The 21690-nt window shown below is 34.7% G+C and overlaps 1 protein-coding gene across 4 annotated transcripts in view; it reads right to left on the reverse strand.

Annotated features, from left to right (window-relative positions):
- The window catches only part of MICU3 (mitochondrial calcium uptake family member 3), a 53052-nt gene that overhangs the window by 25925 nt on the left and 5437 nt on the right, over nucleotides 1-21690 (reverse strand). For 3 of the 4 annotated variants that reach the window (XM_017835368.1, XM_017835208.1, XM_017835282.1), the window contains exons 2-8: nucleotides 15742-15895; nucleotides 11740-11771; nucleotides 10901-10979; nucleotides 7347-7394; nucleotides 5917-5999; nucleotides 1722-1793; nucleotides 416-454 (exon numbers count right to left, since the gene is read on the reverse strand). In XM_017835368.1, coding sequence (XP_017690857.1) covers nucleotides 416-454; nucleotides 1722-1793; nucleotides 5917-5999; nucleotides 7347-7394; nucleotides 10901-10979; nucleotides 11740-11771; nucleotides 15742-15895 — 507 coding nt within the window. The remainder of the gene's footprint in view (nucleotides 1-415; nucleotides 455-1721; nucleotides 1794-5916; nucleotides 6000-7346; nucleotides 7395-10900; nucleotides 10980-11739; nucleotides 11772-15741; nucleotides 15896-21690) is intronic. The other variant, XM_017835444.1, reaches the window with a different exon arrangement.

Genomic DNA, 21690 nt, shown 5'->3' on the forward strand with positions numbered 1-21690 from the left:
CCTTTTTCGGGGAAACAAAGACGTAAAGGATTCATTTGACTAATTATTACTTCACATTATACACAAGTAAACAAGACAGAGCTTAATCAACTGACTCATGCAGGATGACTTAATTTACATACATTAATTAAAAATAAGCCTATAATTTATTAAAATGTATTTTCAACTTTCCCTTAAAAATATTGTTTCCTTCATATATAAATAAAGAGAACAACCTCTCCTCCTGGTAGGCTTGCCTGTTCAGAACGTGTGCAATGAGCATGCACAATTTTTTACCCAGGTAAAGATCCCTCGCATTTTTACAGATTAGCAGAAGTAATTTACTTCATGAAAAAGATAAATATAGTAAATTTTCTTATAGCATATTATCTCACTGGTGAAGACTGCATCAATTGAAAATAATTAGAGTACATACACTGTTAGTAGAAGTATGATATCCATAAAGTTGAAGACGCTGACATACAGCAAAAATGGGCCAAGGCAAGTATCACACATCAGAATGAAGACAAATGAAGGGAGAAAAAAAAGACAACAAAATAGGTTAAGACAAGCAAACCTTTACTTTCTATATTACTAGTCTTTTTGGTTTTTTGTTTGCAAAATGACAGTGAAGAAAAAATGGTTTATTTTCAATCTCATTCTTCAAATTTTCAAAAGAGAAGTACAGATTTGTAGAAATTACTCTCAGGAGAAATGTGCGATTTTGCAATCTTTGTGTTTTCCAAAAGCTCTTTCCTTGTGTGTACATTTCCTTTTTTCAAAATAAACAGTGTGTGTGAGATTCAACAACTGACCTAGCATTTTGTAAAGCTGAGCAGGAGAGGGTGGGAAGGTTTAAAAAGTATTAATTCTTGAAATTCAAAATTCTTATGATTTCAGGGACAAAGAACTGAGATCAAGCATCTATGGTTGCAAAAGGATAATGGACACCGTGAGAAGTTCCGTGCATGTGTCAAAATGTTTCTTATAGCAAAGAATTTTTTCCATAAATATGCAAATTGCAAATGAACGTGGTTTGTTCTGCTGTGGGCTTGACAGACATTTGTACCCAATTTTTACTTTTCCAGCAGCAAAATAAGTACCTGATACTGCTGCCATCCTTCAAACAAACCACCACAGGCTCATTTATTTCTGACTTACCTTTCTTATGTCCATAAGAAATGCAAATTTGACATCATGTGAGTATCCAATATTCCATAAAAATCTATTCAGATTCATATATATAACTGAAAATATTTTGCATTGGTCATAAGCCTTATTTAGTAAAGACTTAAATTTGAAAACAAAATCTAAGTTCACTTGTAATATTTCATAATCTATTTTAAAACTACTCTATTGATAACAAGCATCAGGACCAGCTTTAGTTAGTTATGAAAGCAAGAGTCTTGGTCTTGTCACCAAGATCTCTCACTGGGTCATTACTATTCACTTTTCCCTAGATTTAAAGACTCCAAATGCAACCAATGGTACTGTCATAACATGTCATAACCATATTTAAACACTATTTTTTCCTTTATAGAATACACTTAATTTTTTTTTCAGCAACTGCAGTTTAGGATAAATGCTTTTTTCTACATATAAGGTTACGCATATTCTTTTAACAATATGAATTTAGTGTTTAAAAAAAAACAGTGATTAGTGAAATATATACACACACAATTTTGTCCTACATTGAAGAAAGTAAACCAACTCCCAGATGCAACTATTCTGATTTTACTTACCAGCATTGCACGTTTTTCTTCATCTCCTCGTTTTTCTCTCTTCTCATTTTTTTTCCTGAAGATCTCTTGGAGCTAAAAACCAAACCATTTTATTCATATTTAGTGTTCAGGCTATTTCACATGCATAACAACCTTTCATCATGAGGAAACTACAAACAGGATTAAAATGTAGCTCTTTACTAAAATAGTGGTGTTTCAATGATCTTTTATTGTTCATAGTCATGCCTTTATGTTCTTTCTGTGACTTAAAACCATCCCACAGAAAGGAAAAAGGAAATATTTTTTTCCACAAAGGAAGGCTAACAATTCTACTTTGGAGCACAATATTAAGAACATCCTATTTAGCCAATCTGACCTATATAAAAAGGGGGAGTTCCAGCCTTTTTCACCACCTCAAGGCACATTCTTTCTTGTTGGGTACTAATTAGTATCTGTGTAGTTACACCGTCAGCTGGATCAATCTTTTTTTCATACTGTTAGTTTCCAACCTGATCAGTTCTTAACTCCTGCTGGCACGAGGGAGGGGTAGAAACACCTGGTGGCGGTGAAACATTCCCCTTCAGCAGCAACAGACTACTACTCAAGAGTAATTTATCAAGTACCCTTTTTTTTCAAGTCTGTTCAAAGAATACCTTCAGGTCTTGTAAAATACCCCTTTCACAACTATCTCAACATTAAGAGCTTTAAACATGACTTCTGAGAAAACCTCAAATACACGATTTCAAACATAGATTCTTGAGCATATTTATTTTTGTGAAGTCTTCAGAGTATGAACTGGTTTGTACTTATCTTTCTTTGTAAGTATCTATTTTATTTAGATCTTTTTATTTATAGTAACACCTATTAATATTCCCAAACCATTGGAAAAAAGTGTCACAGTGTTTATTCTTCGTAGCAAGAGAGTGCAGTATTAACTATGATATCACCTAGATCTCTACCAGTAAACTTCAGTTTTTAAAAAACTGCAGGTGAAAATATTGTACTGTCACTTGTAGCATTTGTTATCCTCTAAGTGGGCTGGAAAAAGAATAAATACTGCAGCTGACAAATTCATCCTATCTGGAATATGGTATTTTTCAGAACCAAACACCATGGCATACAGACACAATTGTGACAGTCCTTTCAAAGACCTGATTTTACCTACCAAGAGTCTGATAAAACCTGATACTGTCATGGCATCCACACAGCTCCCCAGGGATCGGAATGTGAAACATAAAGTGTGTGCGATAAATTTTGCAAGGAAATTTTCCAAACTAAATTTAAGGATATCACTATTTCAGAGAAGGCAGATGACTAAGACAAGGGGATCAGCAAGCTTTACTGCAGGTGTATGACATTATTGAAACAAAAGAATACAGCGTTTAGTGATTAAGTAGCAAAACACATTTATAAAAAACATGTTATGAATTACTAAAATTGACTACAGTGTTCTGGAATTTCTTATAGGGCAAATACAGACCAGAATATTTTGTGTGTCACTATACCTATTTTTGAGTATGGATAAACTTACAGATCTTGATTTTTTTTCTAATTTTTTGCAAAGCTTCACACCCAAATTACTGTAACTTATGCTGACAAGGAAAGAGTCATGACAGGACATCTAGCTGTATGGTCCAGAGTATTACACATTTGCAACCCAGAACAATGGAAAGAAAAGAGTTAAATGAAGAGAGAGAAGTAGAAAGAAAGTCCCTTGTGAAAAGTGAAGTGACATGACATCAAGCAGGAGCGAAGAGTGGCAGTAATTGAAAAACCAAAAAAGACTGGTAAAAAGCAATGCATCCTTGGATGTATTTTCCCTGCCACAGAGGCAAAGGGAGTAGGATTCTGTTGCATACATCATTAAAGCACTTGCTAAACTTCTGGAAATGGATCTTTTGTTCAGAAAGGGTGCTATAGGATACCAGCGAGTAAAAAAGTGAATTCAAAAAGGGTGTAGGAGTACTTTCATAGGAACGTTGTTTGAAACAGGATAATGGGATTGACTACCGAAGGCAGCAAAAACAGGATCTCCTGTAACAAGGCAACACAATACGTCTGTTCCCTGACCTCAACCCTATTACATAAGCAAAAAGGGAAGCACAAACACCATGGAATTAGTTTACAAAAACACTAAAGCTGCTAACAGAAAAATTAACAGAATTTTAACTCTTCGCTACATGTACTATTTTCTTCAAGAATCACCCAACATGTGATCCCAAAACAAAACTCTTTAAAGTCTCTTTATTTGCAAAACTGAATAGTATTAACTGTACTTCCAATTTTGTGTTGATAGTTGCCTGTAATCTATGGATAAATACTTTGAAAATGCTGGACCAAGTTCAAATGGTATCTTTTGAACAGCCTCCTGCTTCCAGGCAGAGAGGGTATGATGCATCGTATTCAAAGTGAGTACAGAAGCCAAATGTATGCTCTGGGGTCAACTAACATAGTTGCAGCATCACTGATTCAACTGCTATTTTCAAATTTACTTTTAATTACACAAACATTATCTATCTACCTACCTACTTCAATCTTTTTCACTTCAGATCTACCATTCTGACTTACAGGTTTTGAACTAATTTTTAAGTGTCATTAACACTCTAATGAAGCAGAGTTATGCTCAGGTTTAATCTATATGAATTTGTTAAATACAATCATAGGTGGAGGACAGTATATCTAATGTTTGAAAATTCTCCTTTCTTTTTTTAATGCACCAAGTCTCCTAAGAGAAAACGTATAAGGAGAATTTTTTTGCCAGGGACCATGACAGACAGTAAATACATAGCAGGATGTGAAGGAGACTATAAAAACATAGTTAGAAAGAAAGATGCAATATCCATAGTTAAATGTTGTCCTTACTTCCCACTTCACATGCTTATTTTATTTCATTTTTAGCATTAGTTTCTGAAAGATGAAGCCTCCTGCTTTAATTTTCTCCCATTTAGCTGTTTTGATGGAAATCCTTTTTTTAAATCAAAAAAAGTTTTCAGTATTCCACTACATTCTGTGTTATTGAATCATTAGAAGTTTTCTTTTTTTTTCTTCTTCGTCTATTTTTCCTTTTGCTAATTAATCCAATGCTTGCTATTTTGTTCCTCCAATTGGAGATGTTTAGTAGGAATTAGCACCTACAAGGATGCGTACATTTAATATTAGAAGACAAAAAAGTTATCAGCATGGCACAGTTTGCAAGTGGTTTCACCTTCCAAAATAAATGACACCTGTTCTGCTTAAGCTATGTCACCAGAAAACAAGCCCCCAGACCTCTGATGTAACTTCCTTGAAAAGTAGAACTGAGGGAAGTTCAGTCCTTAAAACTAAGCACAGTTTCTTTCACATTTTTGTTTTCTTTAGGTTAGCATAGTTTATCTGAATCAATTATGAAACTGCACACAGGAAATTAGGGTGTCTTTGTTTTAAATAAAATGGAATCAGACACTTAAATACATTCCATGTGTCTGTTTCATTCTTTATATTTTGTTCCATCTTTTTCAGTGTGGCAGTGGACTTTTTCTCATGTGTATTTACTGTATTTATTTATAAGCTCAACTACATAAAACTCTGTGAAGATAAAATTTATGTCTTCTGCAAAAGTCTTTTTTTAAGAGCATCTGATTCGATTCTTGTATATATTTTATTAATCATCTGTACTTGTTCAGTAAAAAATAAAAGCCTTGTGCAGTTTACACCACTAACCACAAAATTTTAGATGTTAGTTTCTAGAGAACCTGAACTAGATATATGTACAATATGTTTTATTTAATTACAAATCTTGTCCAAAACAGGTGATAGTGTCCCATTATGTCGGTCAATATTTTCAGGTTATTTGAAATTATCAGCAGAATGAATGGCAAAGTGAAGTGGTCTCCCAGGAAAAGATTCTTTTGCAAGTCCCTTATGATTATAGCAATTAAGTAACTCTGCTGACAATTCATACAGCTATATTAGTTTAATAGCCTAACTATATGTGAATGTAGAAGCAATTAAAAAGCTACAGAATAAAAACTGGAATTAAGCTTAAAAAATCATTATATACAACACATCCATGCACTGTAAGAAGGAGCTACTATTTTCAATTAACATTATAATAACCATTTATATTAAATAAGGCAAATAAACAACTGCACTCAGTGAAGAATAGCTTGTATGCTCATAACTACTGACATCATCACATTTGTTTCAAGATTACTTCAAAACCTGAAAATATACGTACCACTAAGAATTCCTTTTTGTCCACCATTTCATTGCCATCCGTATCAAACATGTTGAAAGCAATTCTAAAACCTGCATGTGGCTCTGCCAAAAAAAATCCCATCCAATTATTTATTTATTTGGAAAGAAAGAAAATATAAAACTCTAGGGAATTATTCAATGTCCATTTATAAAAGCCATACCCTCAGCTAATGTACATCAGTACATTTGTGTACATAGTAAATGCAAATTGTACCATCTGTAAAACAGTATTACCCGTGTTATGCCAACAGAAGGCGTGCTCACAAAAGTAGAAATAGAACATGAAATATCCAAGAATAACATCTCACAGTAATGGCTAGTTAGATAGTTAAGACTGTTCATAGGCAGAATCCATTTTATGTTACAAAACCAGATTTGTAGAAAATACATTTTCTATTAAAACACAGTGTTTTAAAAAGACACTTTTAAAGATTTTGCAAAAAAGTTACAGGATCCAACAGCTTCTGATCAAAATAAATGCTATGCAGAAAGACATCCAGCATTTTCTTGTTTACATGCTTAGAGCCATTGAAGTTTGAGACCATGTTAGAATTTTAAATTATTTCTGAAACATGGGGATTTTGAAGGTAACTGGAAGTGAAGCCTTTAGGCAACATTTTAGTGACACTCAGAGATTTGAAATATGGATGAATTATGGCCAAAAGTTAACCCAGGTAACAAAAAAGTAACAGAAGAATATCCATGGAGTTGGAGATGAGTTTAGGGTCAAGTTCCTGCTCTGATTCCTAACAGGAATCCAGATCATGTCTGATGAAAACCCCCTATGAATCCAATAGAAATGGTTTAATTACATACAAATGAAAGACAAATAAAACTCTTTGCTCCTTCCCAAAAAACACATCTCAAAATATCAAAACAAAGTCTGTATCAGGCTCAGTTCAGTTCTCCACTCTAATAGAATAGCGTTCTAACTCTATTCTAATTCAGTTTTATGGGTGATAAAAGCATAATTATTCAATTTTGTTAGTGTTTTCTAACATAAATACTTTATATTTTATTATTGTCTCATTGATATCACCTATCAGGCACTAATAGGTGAAACAAGTAATAATGGGTATCCTTCTCTTCTCCCTGTATTCAGTGTCCCTTATGAATGTCAGCAAATTTAGCTTGAAATTTTATAGAAATTTCAAACAAGAAAATAAACTTAAGCTCTTAATTGGGCTTTAGCTGAAGTGTATAGTTTGGCTTCCTCAACATTTCAATAAACATAACACAAGATTGCACTAGGGCAAAAGAGGTTCAAATGGACATAGAGATGTATGATATAGTTTTTTCAATACTGGGATATGTGGGATAAGGGTAAGAATATTTTAACATACAGCAACACATTCAGAGAGTAGAAATTTGTAATGAATCTTTTAGGGTTTTTTCTCCAAAAATACTTACTTGTTAAAATACATAAGAGGAATAAATATTCTGTGTAAGATATCACACCTGAAGACAAAAAAAAAAGTTATGTCATATTAGTTTCACTTTATATCCTAAACTTGAAACCATTAAATCTATGTATAAGAAGAATTTTTGTACGCGTGTATATGCATATTCATACTTGTGTGCATATAACTGTATTCAACCTGTTAAATGAGTTATTTGTCTAAAATATTGAACTAGAGTGTGGGGCTTTTTGTTTGTTTTTTAGTATTTTAGGGGAGGAGTACACTAAATATGGCAAATAAACAACTAGAGTCAGTGGAGAACAGCTCATTAAACAGAAGCTGGATAGATTCTTAAAAGCTAATATAAATGATTTATTAAATTTTCTTTGCAAAAACCCCACCAATAGTTCATGACAACACTCTCCAACAGTATGAAAAGACTTACTTGGAGAACATTAACAGTGCTCCCTCCTGATACATCCCATTTGAATACAGTTCTTGACTTCAATATGTGGTTTTTAAGTGCATTATATTAACAGAAAACTTGGTCTCGTGTTACTTATGAAAGCACAGATTCTGGCTTTTAAGTCGACCTTGTATGAACCTTTTCATAATAATTACCAGAAATTCATATTAAAACTCTTAGTAAATATATGTGTAATTTGTTAAATATTTTTAAAGCCTGTTAAAGACATTTGTACTCTCTCTTCTTCTGTGTTCAGAAGACCTGTAAGGAATATGTTCTAGGCTTTTCATCTTTTACAAGATGTCAAAAGGGAATCATAGTGTGGAATGGCACTTCCTTTTCTCTTCAGAAGCGATTAAGGCAAAATTTAAATAAGAGCTGAAGTCAATCCCCAAATACTATGTCTGGTACCATAAGCTGTACTTGTGCTTTTCTAGCTCTGAAGTAAGGGGTAAAAAGAGACAACTTTTCAAAATGCCCACAGCGGCAACAACGAGAAGCATCTTACAGTTCAGTAAGAACTGAAAACAATGACTTGCAGCTCCCCCAAAAGCCCTTAGCTCCAGTGACCTTTGAGGCTGAACTAGGAAAACATGTTCCTTATTTCTAACAAATTGATTTTGTCTGCCCTCCAAAACCAGAAGTGTTAAGTCAGTCCACAATATTAGACTATTTCAAAAGAGAAAAAAAAAAAGTATTTAGATCCCTGAGAGTAAAGATGTCTATCAGCTGGGATTTTCAGAAGTTGCTGGCTGTCTCCTTGATTTCAGTCCAAGTCAGGTGCAAAAGTTTTTCCAAAAACAGCCAAATCTTTGGATGTTTAAATATCTTTTAAAATCTGACTTAAATGAGTGTGTGACAAACCATGCAAATAGTCATCTGAACTTTTTTTTACACTGAAAAATCTGTACAATTAAAACTCAAAACACTGTATCATTCATGTGGATTTTACTTCCGTTATACTTCATTTCCCATCTTTTGATCCAAAAGCAAATTTAAGTCTTCACAACCAAGATTTTATTACTACTAGTAGATCTAGTTAGGGAAGTTACTAAGCATTTTTAATACCACCTCCTCTTTTCCTCAATTTACACATAGCTCCACACTGAAGACTAGCAAAGATTAAATAAAGGCATTTAAATAGTACACGCTCTTATGCTTTATCTTCTTGATTTTATACAGCAGCTTGCAGAAATTAGTTTTCAAAGATCTGCTATCAAGAAATCAGATACCTCAAAGGTTCTCATTCAGTGATGTAAAACCTTTAATGACCAGTCAATAAATGTAAATATGTATTTTTGGCTTTTTGATGACACCTTCTTTGTTGTAAAACAGAGAAAGAAAGTGCAATTGTCAAGCAGTCCATCACAGTATGAAGAGAGCAATAAAAAAGCCTTGAAAGTATTCTCTCCTTTTGTTTGTACTGGTGTATTGTAGCTGCAGACAGATAGTTCTGGTTGATTGCTCTGAGTGTTATGGGAGAGAGGCTCTGAAATGATGATTGAAGGGAAGAAAAGCTTACACTATGGTCAGAAAGAAGAGAAGGAGGGCACTCAAGGATAAAACATAATAAAACTTAAGGACAATGGGCATAAATCAGTGTGACTTATCTGAATTAAATAAATCCAAGGGAAAATAAATGGACATAGGCTTTTGCTACTTGCTTCGTATGTGCATGTTTTAAATAAAATGAGTAAAGTAATAAATTAAAAAAAAACTAAATTAGAATTAAGGAGAGCTGAATTCTATTCCCATTCCTTTCACTGGCTTACTGAATGACATTATCAGTCCTAAGACCCATCGTATTTTCTCATATGATGTATAAAACTGGACAACAGAACTCACTTTTTTAGAAAGCATGCTGAAAAAAAATCTAACTGCTAAAGTTTATTACTAATTTTACCAGCTTGTTACGACAGTTTTGAGTCCTCCTAATTCCATCAACTTCTGTAGAACTTCTCTGGCAGAAAACTGGAGTAAGATACTGTTGATTCAAGGCCGTGCATATTGCAGACATTTTATTACAGGCTTAACAAGCAACATCCAGACATGTTTTTTAAAACTGATAATGTATTGATTTAAGAGATTCTGAGGTTGAATTTTTATGCAATTGATATTTCAAAAGTCAGCTAGATTATATAGAAAGCAGCCTAGAGCAAAGAAATACATGGAAATACAGTGCAAAGATGTGCCAATTTCTGCTTCTCTAGAGTTCTGGTTGCACACTGAGAAAAAAAAGGGAGTGCCTTCATGCACTAGAGATTCAAGCCTAGGATCCTCCTCTGAGAGTAGGTTTATACTACTTAGTCCTTTAATAAATTTGAGCTGCATTTGACTGGAATTTTGTTGCTGGCATATTTATTTTAAACATCCATAAATTGTCTTCATTTTATAGCAAGTACTTGGGGCTGCTTTTAAAAATGTTTCAAACGCTCCACCAGACCTTTGCCATTCTGAATATAAGCAAATAAATATGCGGATAATTTATCATAAATAGCTTTTAAATGTCTGTACAAGCCATCATTGTTTTTTACACTCTATATTTTTGGTTTTGAAGTTTTGATAGAGCTTATTAAGAAACAAAAAAAAAAAGAGGAGACCAGGAGTGACTCTTGGCTCTTCATTTACCAATAGTGTGAGTTTTAAAAGCTATCTGCAGAACTTAAAGGGATATATAGCATTTCTGAAATTGTCACTTTGTGTTGTGTACAAAATGCTTATTCAGTGATATACAATACCATTACCGTCTTTGGAAATAAATCATATTATCAAACTTATTAAAAAAAAAAGATACTGTGTCTTTATTAAAATACTCTGTCTATATACCATTCATTGCAACAAACTGAACCTGAAACATTCAACATGAGTTTAACAAGCTCTAAGACACAAATTCACCTGAAGAGGCTAGTTGTAAGATGGCATCATTAAAACACTGTAGAGATTAAAAGGAAATTTTCCATGCTGTAAAATGGAGAGAGCAAGGACAAACTTTTTATCTTTTTGAAATTGTGATGCATATGAAAGTACAACTTCACTTTAACCACAACAAATTAATACAGTGATAATTTGGTTCAGGAAAATAAGTTTTCGCCAATCACCTTTCTCATTAAGGTTACGGAAAAGTTTGGATGATCCTTTCCAAACTGGTGGTGTCTCCATAAGGATCTGATTCAGTTCCTAAAAAATAAGATTTAAAAAATATAAAAGCATATAGTTCAATATTTAATGAAGAAGTCAACGCATTACGAGTAAATTCTAGGAAATCAATATAAAAGATAAGAAACTGCAAGCAAATTACCAGTTAATTTAACTGCAGTTACCACAATCATTTTGAAAGAACTCAAGCACCGTATAAATTTTGCACACACAATTATTACAAGTATTACTCATCTGCATGAATGCAATGTATTTGTGGCTGGAATTACTCACAACTGATCATACTCAGTGAAGCCAAGGATAAGTTTCCCTGCATTTCAATAAAGTCTTCATACAAAATCCAAGCAACTGTTCTTTTAAAACACTCAGCCTGAACTAAAGCAAACTTCACCCATGAATATGAATGTACTTTCCTTAAAATACAGGGAAACAGTGTGCTTCTGCAGTTATAGAAATGTGGGGAAAAAAAAAGTAAGAGGCACTTAAACACCACAAAAAGGGAGAGAGTGGCATAAGTATTTCAGTCAGTTTGGGATATACCTGTTACACCTAGACACTAAGAAATGCAGGCAGATATGGACTGAGGAAGCAACTGCCAAAGGCTAGAGGAATTAAGTAAATAACAGGCACAACTGCTAAAGCATCTTAGAGATTCTGGATTCCACTGACTCTGAAGTGACAACAATGAAGAAATTAAACTCTCCCGTGACTCTGTTTGCATACTGAATTAAAGTAACTATCAAAATATATGGTTATAAGACACACAGGAATTAATGCCCACCTGCTTTGAAAGGGATCGCCACTTTTTAGCACCTGCAACAAAAGACAAAGTCATGAGCTCACAGCATTTCGTTTTGCCAATGTGATGTCATAAAAATTAGACTGCATTACACTGTGTTTTCAAGACAAAGAAGTAGTATTTTCCTTACTCTATGAGTATAACCTTTAACCTGCTTCCAAAAAAATTCTCTTTACGTTATTTAAAAAAAAATTAGCTTAATACATATCTGAAGTCCTAACTTTAAAGAAACAATTCAGATGTATAGTTTTTAATCCAACTCTGCTTCAGTGAGAGAAAAGACTTTCAACCTCCAAAATACGTCCTTAAAACATTTAACAGGAAATGGTTTCCTGTTTTCAGCTTTCAATACTCTGAAATGATTATTTAGTAGCAGTAGTATTACAATGCAGATTGTAGGGAGACCTAAATTCTGGCCCTTGCTTCAGGGACCACTGATACATTTTAAAGCAAACACAGAAAAAAAAAGTCCTTAAAACTACACCAGGCACTAAGACCCTCTTCAGCCCTTCCTAGTAACTCAGATTCATGCTTCCTTTTACAGCCTCTGTCAGGTTCAATTCTTTTTAAGTTATAACAGAAGAGCTGAAGAGGGCCTCCAATTCAGAACTGCTCATTAGCACTGAAAACTGGTTATGACTGACCAGATCCTTTCTTCCTAACATCTTAACTCCAGGCACAGAGGAAAATACTTATATTTAACAAGAGTTGTCCATAACCATTCAAGAATTCAAAAATTGAGGTCTATCCCCACCCTCTCAAGACGAATATTTGCACAGATGCAATAAATATTAAGACACGGTTCTGTGAATATCAGAATTCACAAGGGTACAAAAAGTAGCATTGCATGTGATCAAATCCATAAATTTTTGGTGGGTAAAGGCTCCTTTTTGTAGAGCAAAACACACTGTGGTACTAGAAATCCCTTTCCCATGCTCCATTAAATAATTAACACAATACAGAAGCTACTTACTACAGTCTTTTATTAGTTCATAGTTAAAAACTGACTGAAATTAATTTTACATCTTGGTAAAGGTTTGCACCAAGGCAGTCCACAAATCCCACTCTAACTATGGGGGAGTTATATCAAACAACATCATAACACAAGCTAACAGATTTTCATATACTTTTCACCTTATTTTTTAAAATTCAATTAAAGTCTTGTCTCAGAAAACTAAATAAACTCCCCCATAACGACCTAATTTACCATACAAATCCATATATGGATTGGAGAATATATATATCTAATATATATATATAATTTTTATATATATAATTTTTATATCTAATTTTATATCTAATATATATATATCTAATTTATATATCTAATTTTCCAATCAGATAATGTTCCAGTCTCATACATTATATACGTATTTTCTTTCTAGACAAGTCAGTGAAGATCTAAGTGTATATTCATACTTCTTACAGCTAAGGCTAAAATTACTGTAGTTAGCACTACAGGGAACAAAATATATTTCCTCTTCTCATAACTGGCTGATACGAACGTATCAAGCTTGACTCTTAAAAATATTATATATTCCCAAATGAAAGCTTGCACCATAAAGACAGCAGCAAGTTAATTATAGCATTTATTTTCTATTTTCTATAATAAATGCCTGGAGTAAAAAGCTTCACTTTATAAAAGAAAATATACTCTTATAATATTAGTTAGTGTTTAATCAAAAAAGGAAGTGAACACCCTCTTGACTTTTGTAGGGTTTACATGATTTCCAAAGTAAATCAATCACAATAGACGCATTCACTCCATCACGAATCTCATTCAGGTCTAGTATTATTAGCTTTTCTATAAAGCTGACATAAAGAGCTACTATTATTATGCTTCAAAGGAGTTTTGTCAAAAAAGAAAAAAAATGCTAAGACCTTCCTAGTCTTCATCCATAAAACCTCCCACGTCTATGTTCTTTTTTCTTATGCAAAACATAGATGCTCTAGTATGTCAGCCTGAATGGACCCAATTATTTACAACCTGCAACGTATTTATACAATGACCCCAAAAATACAAAATAAGATGTTTAGAATGTATTACTTTATTCTGAAAAACACCTTCCTTAAATGCACTGCCTTCAATAGAGAAAGACTTCAATAGAAAATTAAGACTTGCTCAAGCAGACAAAGCAGTACTTTGACAATGCTTTGACAGTACTTTGATAATTTTAACAAGGGTTAAAATTATCCCAGTCAGATATGAGAAGCTGGAAGTGGTAATCTGCGGGTCATCTATTTCACCTATTCCTATTTATCAGCCTTCTGTCCAAATGTCCCAGACAATATGACTTCCACTATAATGAAGTCATCCACTTCTGCTTAGTTACAATCCCTTAAAATAATTGTCAGCCATGTAGTCTCTGATATTAGTCTAAAAATCTAAAGAACATCCAGGTTAGTTTTGCTTTTGGTCTCAGAGGTGAACTGGATGCACAGGAAGGATTTTGATACAAACAAGGTTTGCTACACTGAACTCAGAAGGGTGCCTGACTGTTCAGATCTCAGATCTCTTCTCCTTTGTAATGAGATAAACAGAATGTCCTTGTGAGTTAAATGCTTTTTGGTTTGGTTTTGTTTTTAAAATCTGAATACTTGCTTTGATAGAGGAGGAAGCGTAAATTTTGTTAGCATGGGAAAATTTTAACAGCAAACCATACATATAGTGTGGTCAAGCCAGTCAAACTGTCATAAAATGGAGTTAAACCAAATGTTTAACTGATGTCCAGTACATGTAGCACAAGTGCTTCATGACCATACACAGTGAAACCCAACCCCACAGTAACAGAAAAAGGAAGACTTGAAGGTCTGGGCAGAGGAAGTAGATGTAAATCATCGATGTGTATTTGTATTAAATCGTGTGATAAGCAATCTGCTTCCTCTCTTTTAACTGCAAAGCAAAAAAAAAAAAAATAATTTTTGTTTTCTGGTAAGAGTTTCAAAGTTTTGCAAGTTTTCCCCATCTAAGCTCTATCCTCTGTCTTCACTGTTATAACAAGATTATATCTTTATTCAAAAGTTACAGAAGTTTTGATGTGCCATGGCTAAATTCTTTCCCTGTTTCATTACTGTTAGGAGAACAAAGGGAAGAAATTCAACATCTGCACAGAGCTTTAAGCTCTCCTCTGACTGTTTTAGTGCTGCTTTTGACTGTTCTCTATACTAGTTCTGTGGTGTAGACTTCATGAAGAAAGACCCAAGGTGAGTGATCACACATGTCACACCTGAGCAAAGATATTCACATTCCCCAGAAGCTGTGTGCTGCTACCAATGCACTGCAAACCTGAGGGGCAGGAAATCAAACTAGAACTGAAAGGGATCACCTTACTAATCAGTCACTCTTTGATACTTAAAACAGAGATTTTACAGTAAATGAACTAAAGTTGATAGTTGATTTTTCATTAATTTAACTAACACATAGTACTAACTCTGGCAATGTTAAAGTGTAGAAAGTGGATCTCCCAGGGGACTGAATCTCTCAGTCAAAGCATGTTATTTAGAACGCTGTGATATAGTCAGAGAACCTTTGTGGGGCAAAACACTCCAACAGGACAGCAGATGAGAATTTAAGATGGCAACATCCGCAAAAAAGTGTTATCCTAAGTTATTTAGAGAACTCATATGTTGCCTGTTTATAGAATAACTATAAAGAGAAGGAAGCAAGAGTTTACAGCAATACTGGCCTGCTCTGAAAGGAACTGTGTCCATGGAAATGACACGACTTGCTGTCTTTCATGACTATTGAGCTGTTTGTGACCTTTACGAGAAGAAAGTTAAACTAATAGCAGATGTTTGCAATCTAGTAGCAATCAAGCATACTGATTGTATGCACTTGGATACCATTAAAAATAAAAATGTGGAAGATGCAGTATCTCTCTACTACAGTCAGAAATAGAAGTAGGAATCAAAAGCAAATGGAAAAATAACATACACTGCTGACATTTTCCCTAGCAATTTTATCATTATAAAACTCCTGCTTACATTTGGGTTCATCACTTGTAACAGCCTGAATGAAGTCATGTGGAGTCATATATAGCTGTCCTTCAAATTCTAAACTGGCAAACATACGAAACCGTTGCTCCCGAGGAGTTGCATAAAGGTGTAAATCTTCAAGGTCTGATCTGCTTTCTGTAACCTTCAAAGACAGAAGGAAACAATTTTAATGTACGAGAAAAGTTTTGGTTTACAATTGGCATTGCCATTCATCATAAAGGAACTGTAAACATAAAGGTGCATAGAGTGCAGTTGTTGGTATTCCACTGTAAATTCTTCTATGAATACTTCTATTTCGAGTATCCAATGCAATTAAAGCTACTGTACTTGGGGGAACAGAAGAGCACAATTATACCTGCAGAGTTACAAAAGTATAATACGGCATTATGTTCACACATCAGAAGAGTTTATATATGTCAAGAGTTTCTGGTACATTTACCAGCCAGCTGATTTACATGTAAACTTGGTAGTACAAAATGTTCTGAATTATTATATCTTTGTGTTACACTGCCAAACCTTTGAACAGAAAATATACTACTGCTATCTGAAAAGTTTTTTTAGCCCATAACGAAGCGAGCTGCTCTGTGGAATCAGTATCTTGAAGAAAATGTAAGTATCCAATGTTTTTTCAGAGATGAAAACACCAAACCCAAACTGTTTCCTAAAAGGAAGAGCAATGATATAGCTAACTTCTCCCAGAATGCTAAAATAGTAATGCAGCATCTTATCAGTGAAATATCCCAAGTTGCTTGTTATTCTTGTCATTTCATGCAGTATCCCTACAATGTCAAACTAAGGAAATGCAACAAGTAGCACATGATTTAACTAATATTATGCTTTCTTTTAACAATTAAGCAACAAACAAACCTTGTTTTTCAGAGAGGCATCTAAACCCAAACAGAAGTTGGAAAATGTCTGCAGTGGCTGTCCACTAGGAGATAACTGACCTCAAATACAAACAGAAATTGGTTTTCCAAAACCTATCTAAGAATAGACTTCAGATTTCAGCAATTAGAAGCAAAGGCACATTTATACCGGACAGTCAAAGATCGGGGCTCACTTTTCTTCAGCTTTCCAAACAAAGTCCTTAAAAAATAAAGCCTTAGTAAGACTACTGCAGTGAAACAAAATTTTATGGCCTCCAGTTATAACTTGGATTAAATTAGATTGTAAAATTGACACATCAAAAATGAATGTGTCTAGAAGAGGTCAAACACTTTCTTTTTGGAAAAAAATTGATTTTATATAGGAGAGTCTTACTACTTCAATACTTTATCTAGGACACTTTCACCAGCCTTGTAGAAGGAAGAAAAACTACTGACTGTCTATTCCTCTTTCTGGACTATCTCTAGTATTTTTAAAATCATTGCTTTGTGTCTGTATGTGTGAAAATGTTTTGTTTCAATAGAAAAATCTGTCACAGAAAGTGAGAGAAACACTCATACAATAATTTTCATGAGACTGCTCTACAGACAAATATTCTGCACTTCTGCCTGAGAAGCAGCTTTAAACCGGGACTTTGTGTTTTTTATAATTTTCAAATGATTACCAAATTAAATATGGGGAGAAAAAAAAAATCTAACAGCCAGTTAGATGACTACAAAGTCATCTTTAAATGATAAAAAGAAGCTAAATTCCTTTCTGACATACTCACATGCAAGCCAAAATATTTCTGTCCTATCTCACTGTTTGAATATTTTGGTCTTACTGATCCTTGAGCAGTCCAGTGGCATTCAAGCTATGTCTTCATGTGGGATTTACACAACTCAATTGTTTTGATAGAGCTTGTAGTGACACAACTGATTATCCCTGTATTTGAAGTTTAATAATCTATCTTATTTTTGATACCTGTGTTATTTTATCACTATTACAAACATGCTTTTTGAATACATTCAGGTTGTAAGCATGAGTAATAAAGCAATATTTCTGCAAAGTCAATTTTCAGAAAAGAAACTGCTTCAAGGCCATATTACACATGCAGTATGTATAACTGATTGCAATCAGTCCTAATCAATCATACACAATCAAGGGAATCTGTAGATAATGTCTCTCTCAAATATCATAGTTTTGATCACTGTTACCATTTTGAGAACATGTTCAGATTCTTTGCTCTCTCAAGAAATTCTGTCTCAGGTACCACTGCTTAGTATTTTGTTTGAGAGGCTGAGAAAAGCATTTGCTAAATTCTCAGACACATATTTCAACATTATCTTAAGGACTCTATGCTACTACAAGTATAAAATAACATGCTGCAAACATGGAATTTTCAAGACATGCTTAAACTTAATACATGTCAGTACTCAGGTCTGCAAAATCTTAACTTCTGCCTCATATTTGAATCTAGTTTCCCTCTTACTATATAGCAATGCCAATATTTCATGCTCTGGCTCAAAGTCATTGTCACCTGATACGAATACAGCCTGCCACCAAAAAGAGTAGTACCTCCCTAAAGGCCCAATACCCACATGCCATTGCTCTGCCACTTTATGTTCATTTTTCCAAGTGTCAAATTAGATAATGGAGCTGGTCTGACTGAGAACTTTTCTTTCAGTGGTGTTATTTTTTTAGTCAGATAAATGCCTGGATCTACTCCACAAGAACAGTTATTTGTTTCAAAACCTAGGCCACAGGAACTTACAGATTATGGAAAAGAAAATACCACCTGTTCCAGCAGCAAGCTCCACCTACTTCTAATTAAAGTGAAGGGAAAACTGCAAGCTTAAGCATAATTTTATTCCAAGGAATAAAACCACCACTTTAATTTAAACTCTGTGGTTTTATCTGAAAGAACCAAAACAAGTTATTTCTGCTATTGATCCAACATGAATTTAAATAAATGTACTCAGGGCTTACCATGTATTGGATGACTGGTCCATATACTAAATGTCCAAATAAAAGCAAGGTTTGGCTGCAGAAGACTCCAGGCACACACCTTAGTAAACTGACAAATAAAACCATCTTTGGAAATAAGCACTATGGCTCTGTAAACACTGATCTTGGTACTTTTCTTCAAGTGTTTATTACGCCATACTCTTTTGTGGAGTTTTCCAAAAGCACTATGTGCCTTGGCTAACCTCTTGTCTATCTCTCCGTCAATCTTACCATTGAGGAGATGAGGTTACCAAGGTAATTAAACTGCTGGACTGATTTGAGCTCTGATAGTCCATCACACAACAACCAGTAAAGTATGAATTGGATACTGCCCCCCTTTAAGAGAAATCCTCAAGGTCATACAGCAGGTGAAAACTGGCAAGGCAGCTGGGGTTGATGGAATTCCACCTGAAGTCTGGAAGCATGGGGGCCTTGCACTTCACACCAAATTTCATGAGTTTGTGGTGCGCTGTTGGGAACTCGGCGAACTACCATCAGACCTTCGAGATGCAGTCATCATCACTTTGTATAAGAAGAAAGGTATTAAATCAGATTGCTCAAACTACCGCGGTATTACTCTGCTCTCCATTGCTGGCAAAATCCTGGCAAGAATACTCTTGAACAGACTAATATCTGCTATAGCAGAAGGAATTCTACCTGAAAGCCAATGTGGTTTCAGAGCCAACAGAAGTACCACAGACATGGTATTTGTTCTCAGACAACTGCAAGAGAAGTGTAGGGAACAGAACAAAGGTCTCTATGTAACCTTTGTCGACCTCACCAAGGCTTTTGATACTGTGAGCAGAAAAGGTCTGTGGCAGATTTTGGAACGTTTAGGACGTCCCCCCAAGTTCCTTAAAATGATCATCTCACTCCATGAGGATCAGCACGGCCAAGTCAGATATGGCAACACACTTTCTGAGCCCTTTTTAATTAAGAATGGTGTGAAACAAGGCTGCGTTCTCGCTCCTACCCTATTCACAGTCTTTTTCAGCATGATGCTCCAAAGGGCCACGGCAGACCTTGATGATCAGGACGGTATCTACATTCGATACCGTACTGATGGAAGTCTATTCAATCTAAGGTGACTGAAGGCCCACACTAAGACCTTAAACCATCTTGTCTGGGAGCTGCTTTGCGCTGACGCCGCCCTTGTGGCCCACACAGAAATAGCTCTGCAGCGTTTAACATCCTGCTTTGCAGATGCTGCTGAGCTCTTTGGGCTGGAAGTCAGCTTAAAGAAGACAGAGGTTCTTTATCAACCTGCACCTCAGGAAGTCCCCCATCATCCCCATATCACCATTGGCCAATCAGAGCTCAAATCAGTCCAGCAGTTTAATTACCTAGGTAGCCTCATCTCCTCAGATGTCTACCAACAGAGACAAGTCAAAATGCCCTGAAAGTCTGGTGCTGTCACCAATGGTGTCCATGTATTACTTGAACCATGGCCTAATCTCCATTTCTGGTCCCATGCTCATCTTACTAGCTTTCTTATCTCAGAGACATGCTCAGCCAGAATTTGGTGTAACACAAATTAACCTGTATGGCCTTCCAGTGAATCCATGCAATAACTTTACATTGACAGCCTAACACACGGCATGAGCCCACAGTGGCATTAAAATAGCTAAAATTTTACAGCAGTTATGACCCCAAACTATCTGAAAATATCAATAAGTATTAATGATGTGGCTCATATTCACTGTGAGTAAAGTGCAGAAGACAAAATGCTACATAATTACTCTTTCTATTAAAACCCACAAATGTTCTTTGTCAAGTGTGAGTCTTGTACTATATTAGGTCAGTAATTCGGAAGTCTTTATTCTGTGACAAAAAATCTAATTTTTCCACAGAAACAAACTTAAATCCAGATACAGAAATCGTCTCTTGGAAATTTAAAAACTGATGCCTATAAGCTCATAAAGCTCTACAGAAGTAATCTGCAAGAATCCTTTATCAAAACCCAGAATACTAGTCCAACTCCTAGATTCTGAGAATACCTACAAATAATGCAAAATATTTTACAGAACGAACAGGTAAAAATATACATGCTGTTTGCATGTGAGGCAAAACGCTCCAGCAGTATCACATTAAAAAAAAAAATCACAACTTTGCTGTGTTCCAAGTCAATTCAGTATTCTCTTGCTTTTTCCAACTGAGATAAAGGTGAGACTATTTTAGCTAAAGAAGCCAACATTTACTACTAAAAGTACATTTTGCTTGCAGTCAAAATTATGTTTGTTGTAGTAGTTTAATCTTTAATTTATTTCAAGTGAGTAACTTTCTTTGAATTTTTGCTTGCAAAGTAATCTGTCTTCCATCAATGAGAATCTGTGCAAATCATTAAAATAAAAAGGTTTTCAAAGCAATGCTGTTCCTAACTTCCTTCGTTTATATTTGACTTCAGGCTTATTTAATATGCTCCCATGTAGATAAAAGTAGCACAATTCTGTTTTCATGCTGGGTGGCCAAAAGGTTAAACGTCAAGTTCCCAGTGTGGGAAAATCCCAAAGCAGACAAAACTGTTTTGATGCTTACTGAAGTTGTCTTTCTAGCAGACAACTTAGATGTAGTACAGCCAACAATTCTGTTAGTTGATCCTGCTTCACTGAGATACAGGCATTATTATATTAAAGTATTTACAAGCACAGGAAGCTAGAGTGTATCTAAAATGCTGTAAAAAGGGCCATGTTCAAGTACAATTGTGTTACAGGAAATCCTTGGGTAACAGTGTTTAACTGTAAGCACAGCTATTCCAGAAATCCTTCGAAGTAAGTATTATGCTAAAATATTCTCCAACAGTCCTTCTTACATTAGTTTCACATGGAAGTTACTTAACCTCTAGCAGCTCAAGAAGCTTTAGTCAGTGTGTATATCCTGCATGTGCTTCACTGCACGCAGCACTAAAACATACAAGTAGCTGCATCCATCTGTCCCAAACATGCATTATCCTTTTTTAACATTAGGAGGAACACAGAATTAATGATGAAAGGTAAACCTTCCTTTTCCTTCAGCATGGCTCTCACTACAGCTGGCTGGCAAGCTGTATTCTTCTTGGGATAATGCCAG

This window comes from Lepidothrix coronata, unplaced genomic scaffold (genome assembly GCF_001604755.1).
Source record: "Lepidothrix coronata isolate B3197 unplaced genomic scaffold, Lepidothrix_coronata-1.0 Scaffold0, whole genome shotgun sequence".
NCBI lineage: Eukaryota > Metazoa > Chordata > Aves > Passeriformes > Pipridae > Lepidothrix > Lepidothrix coronata.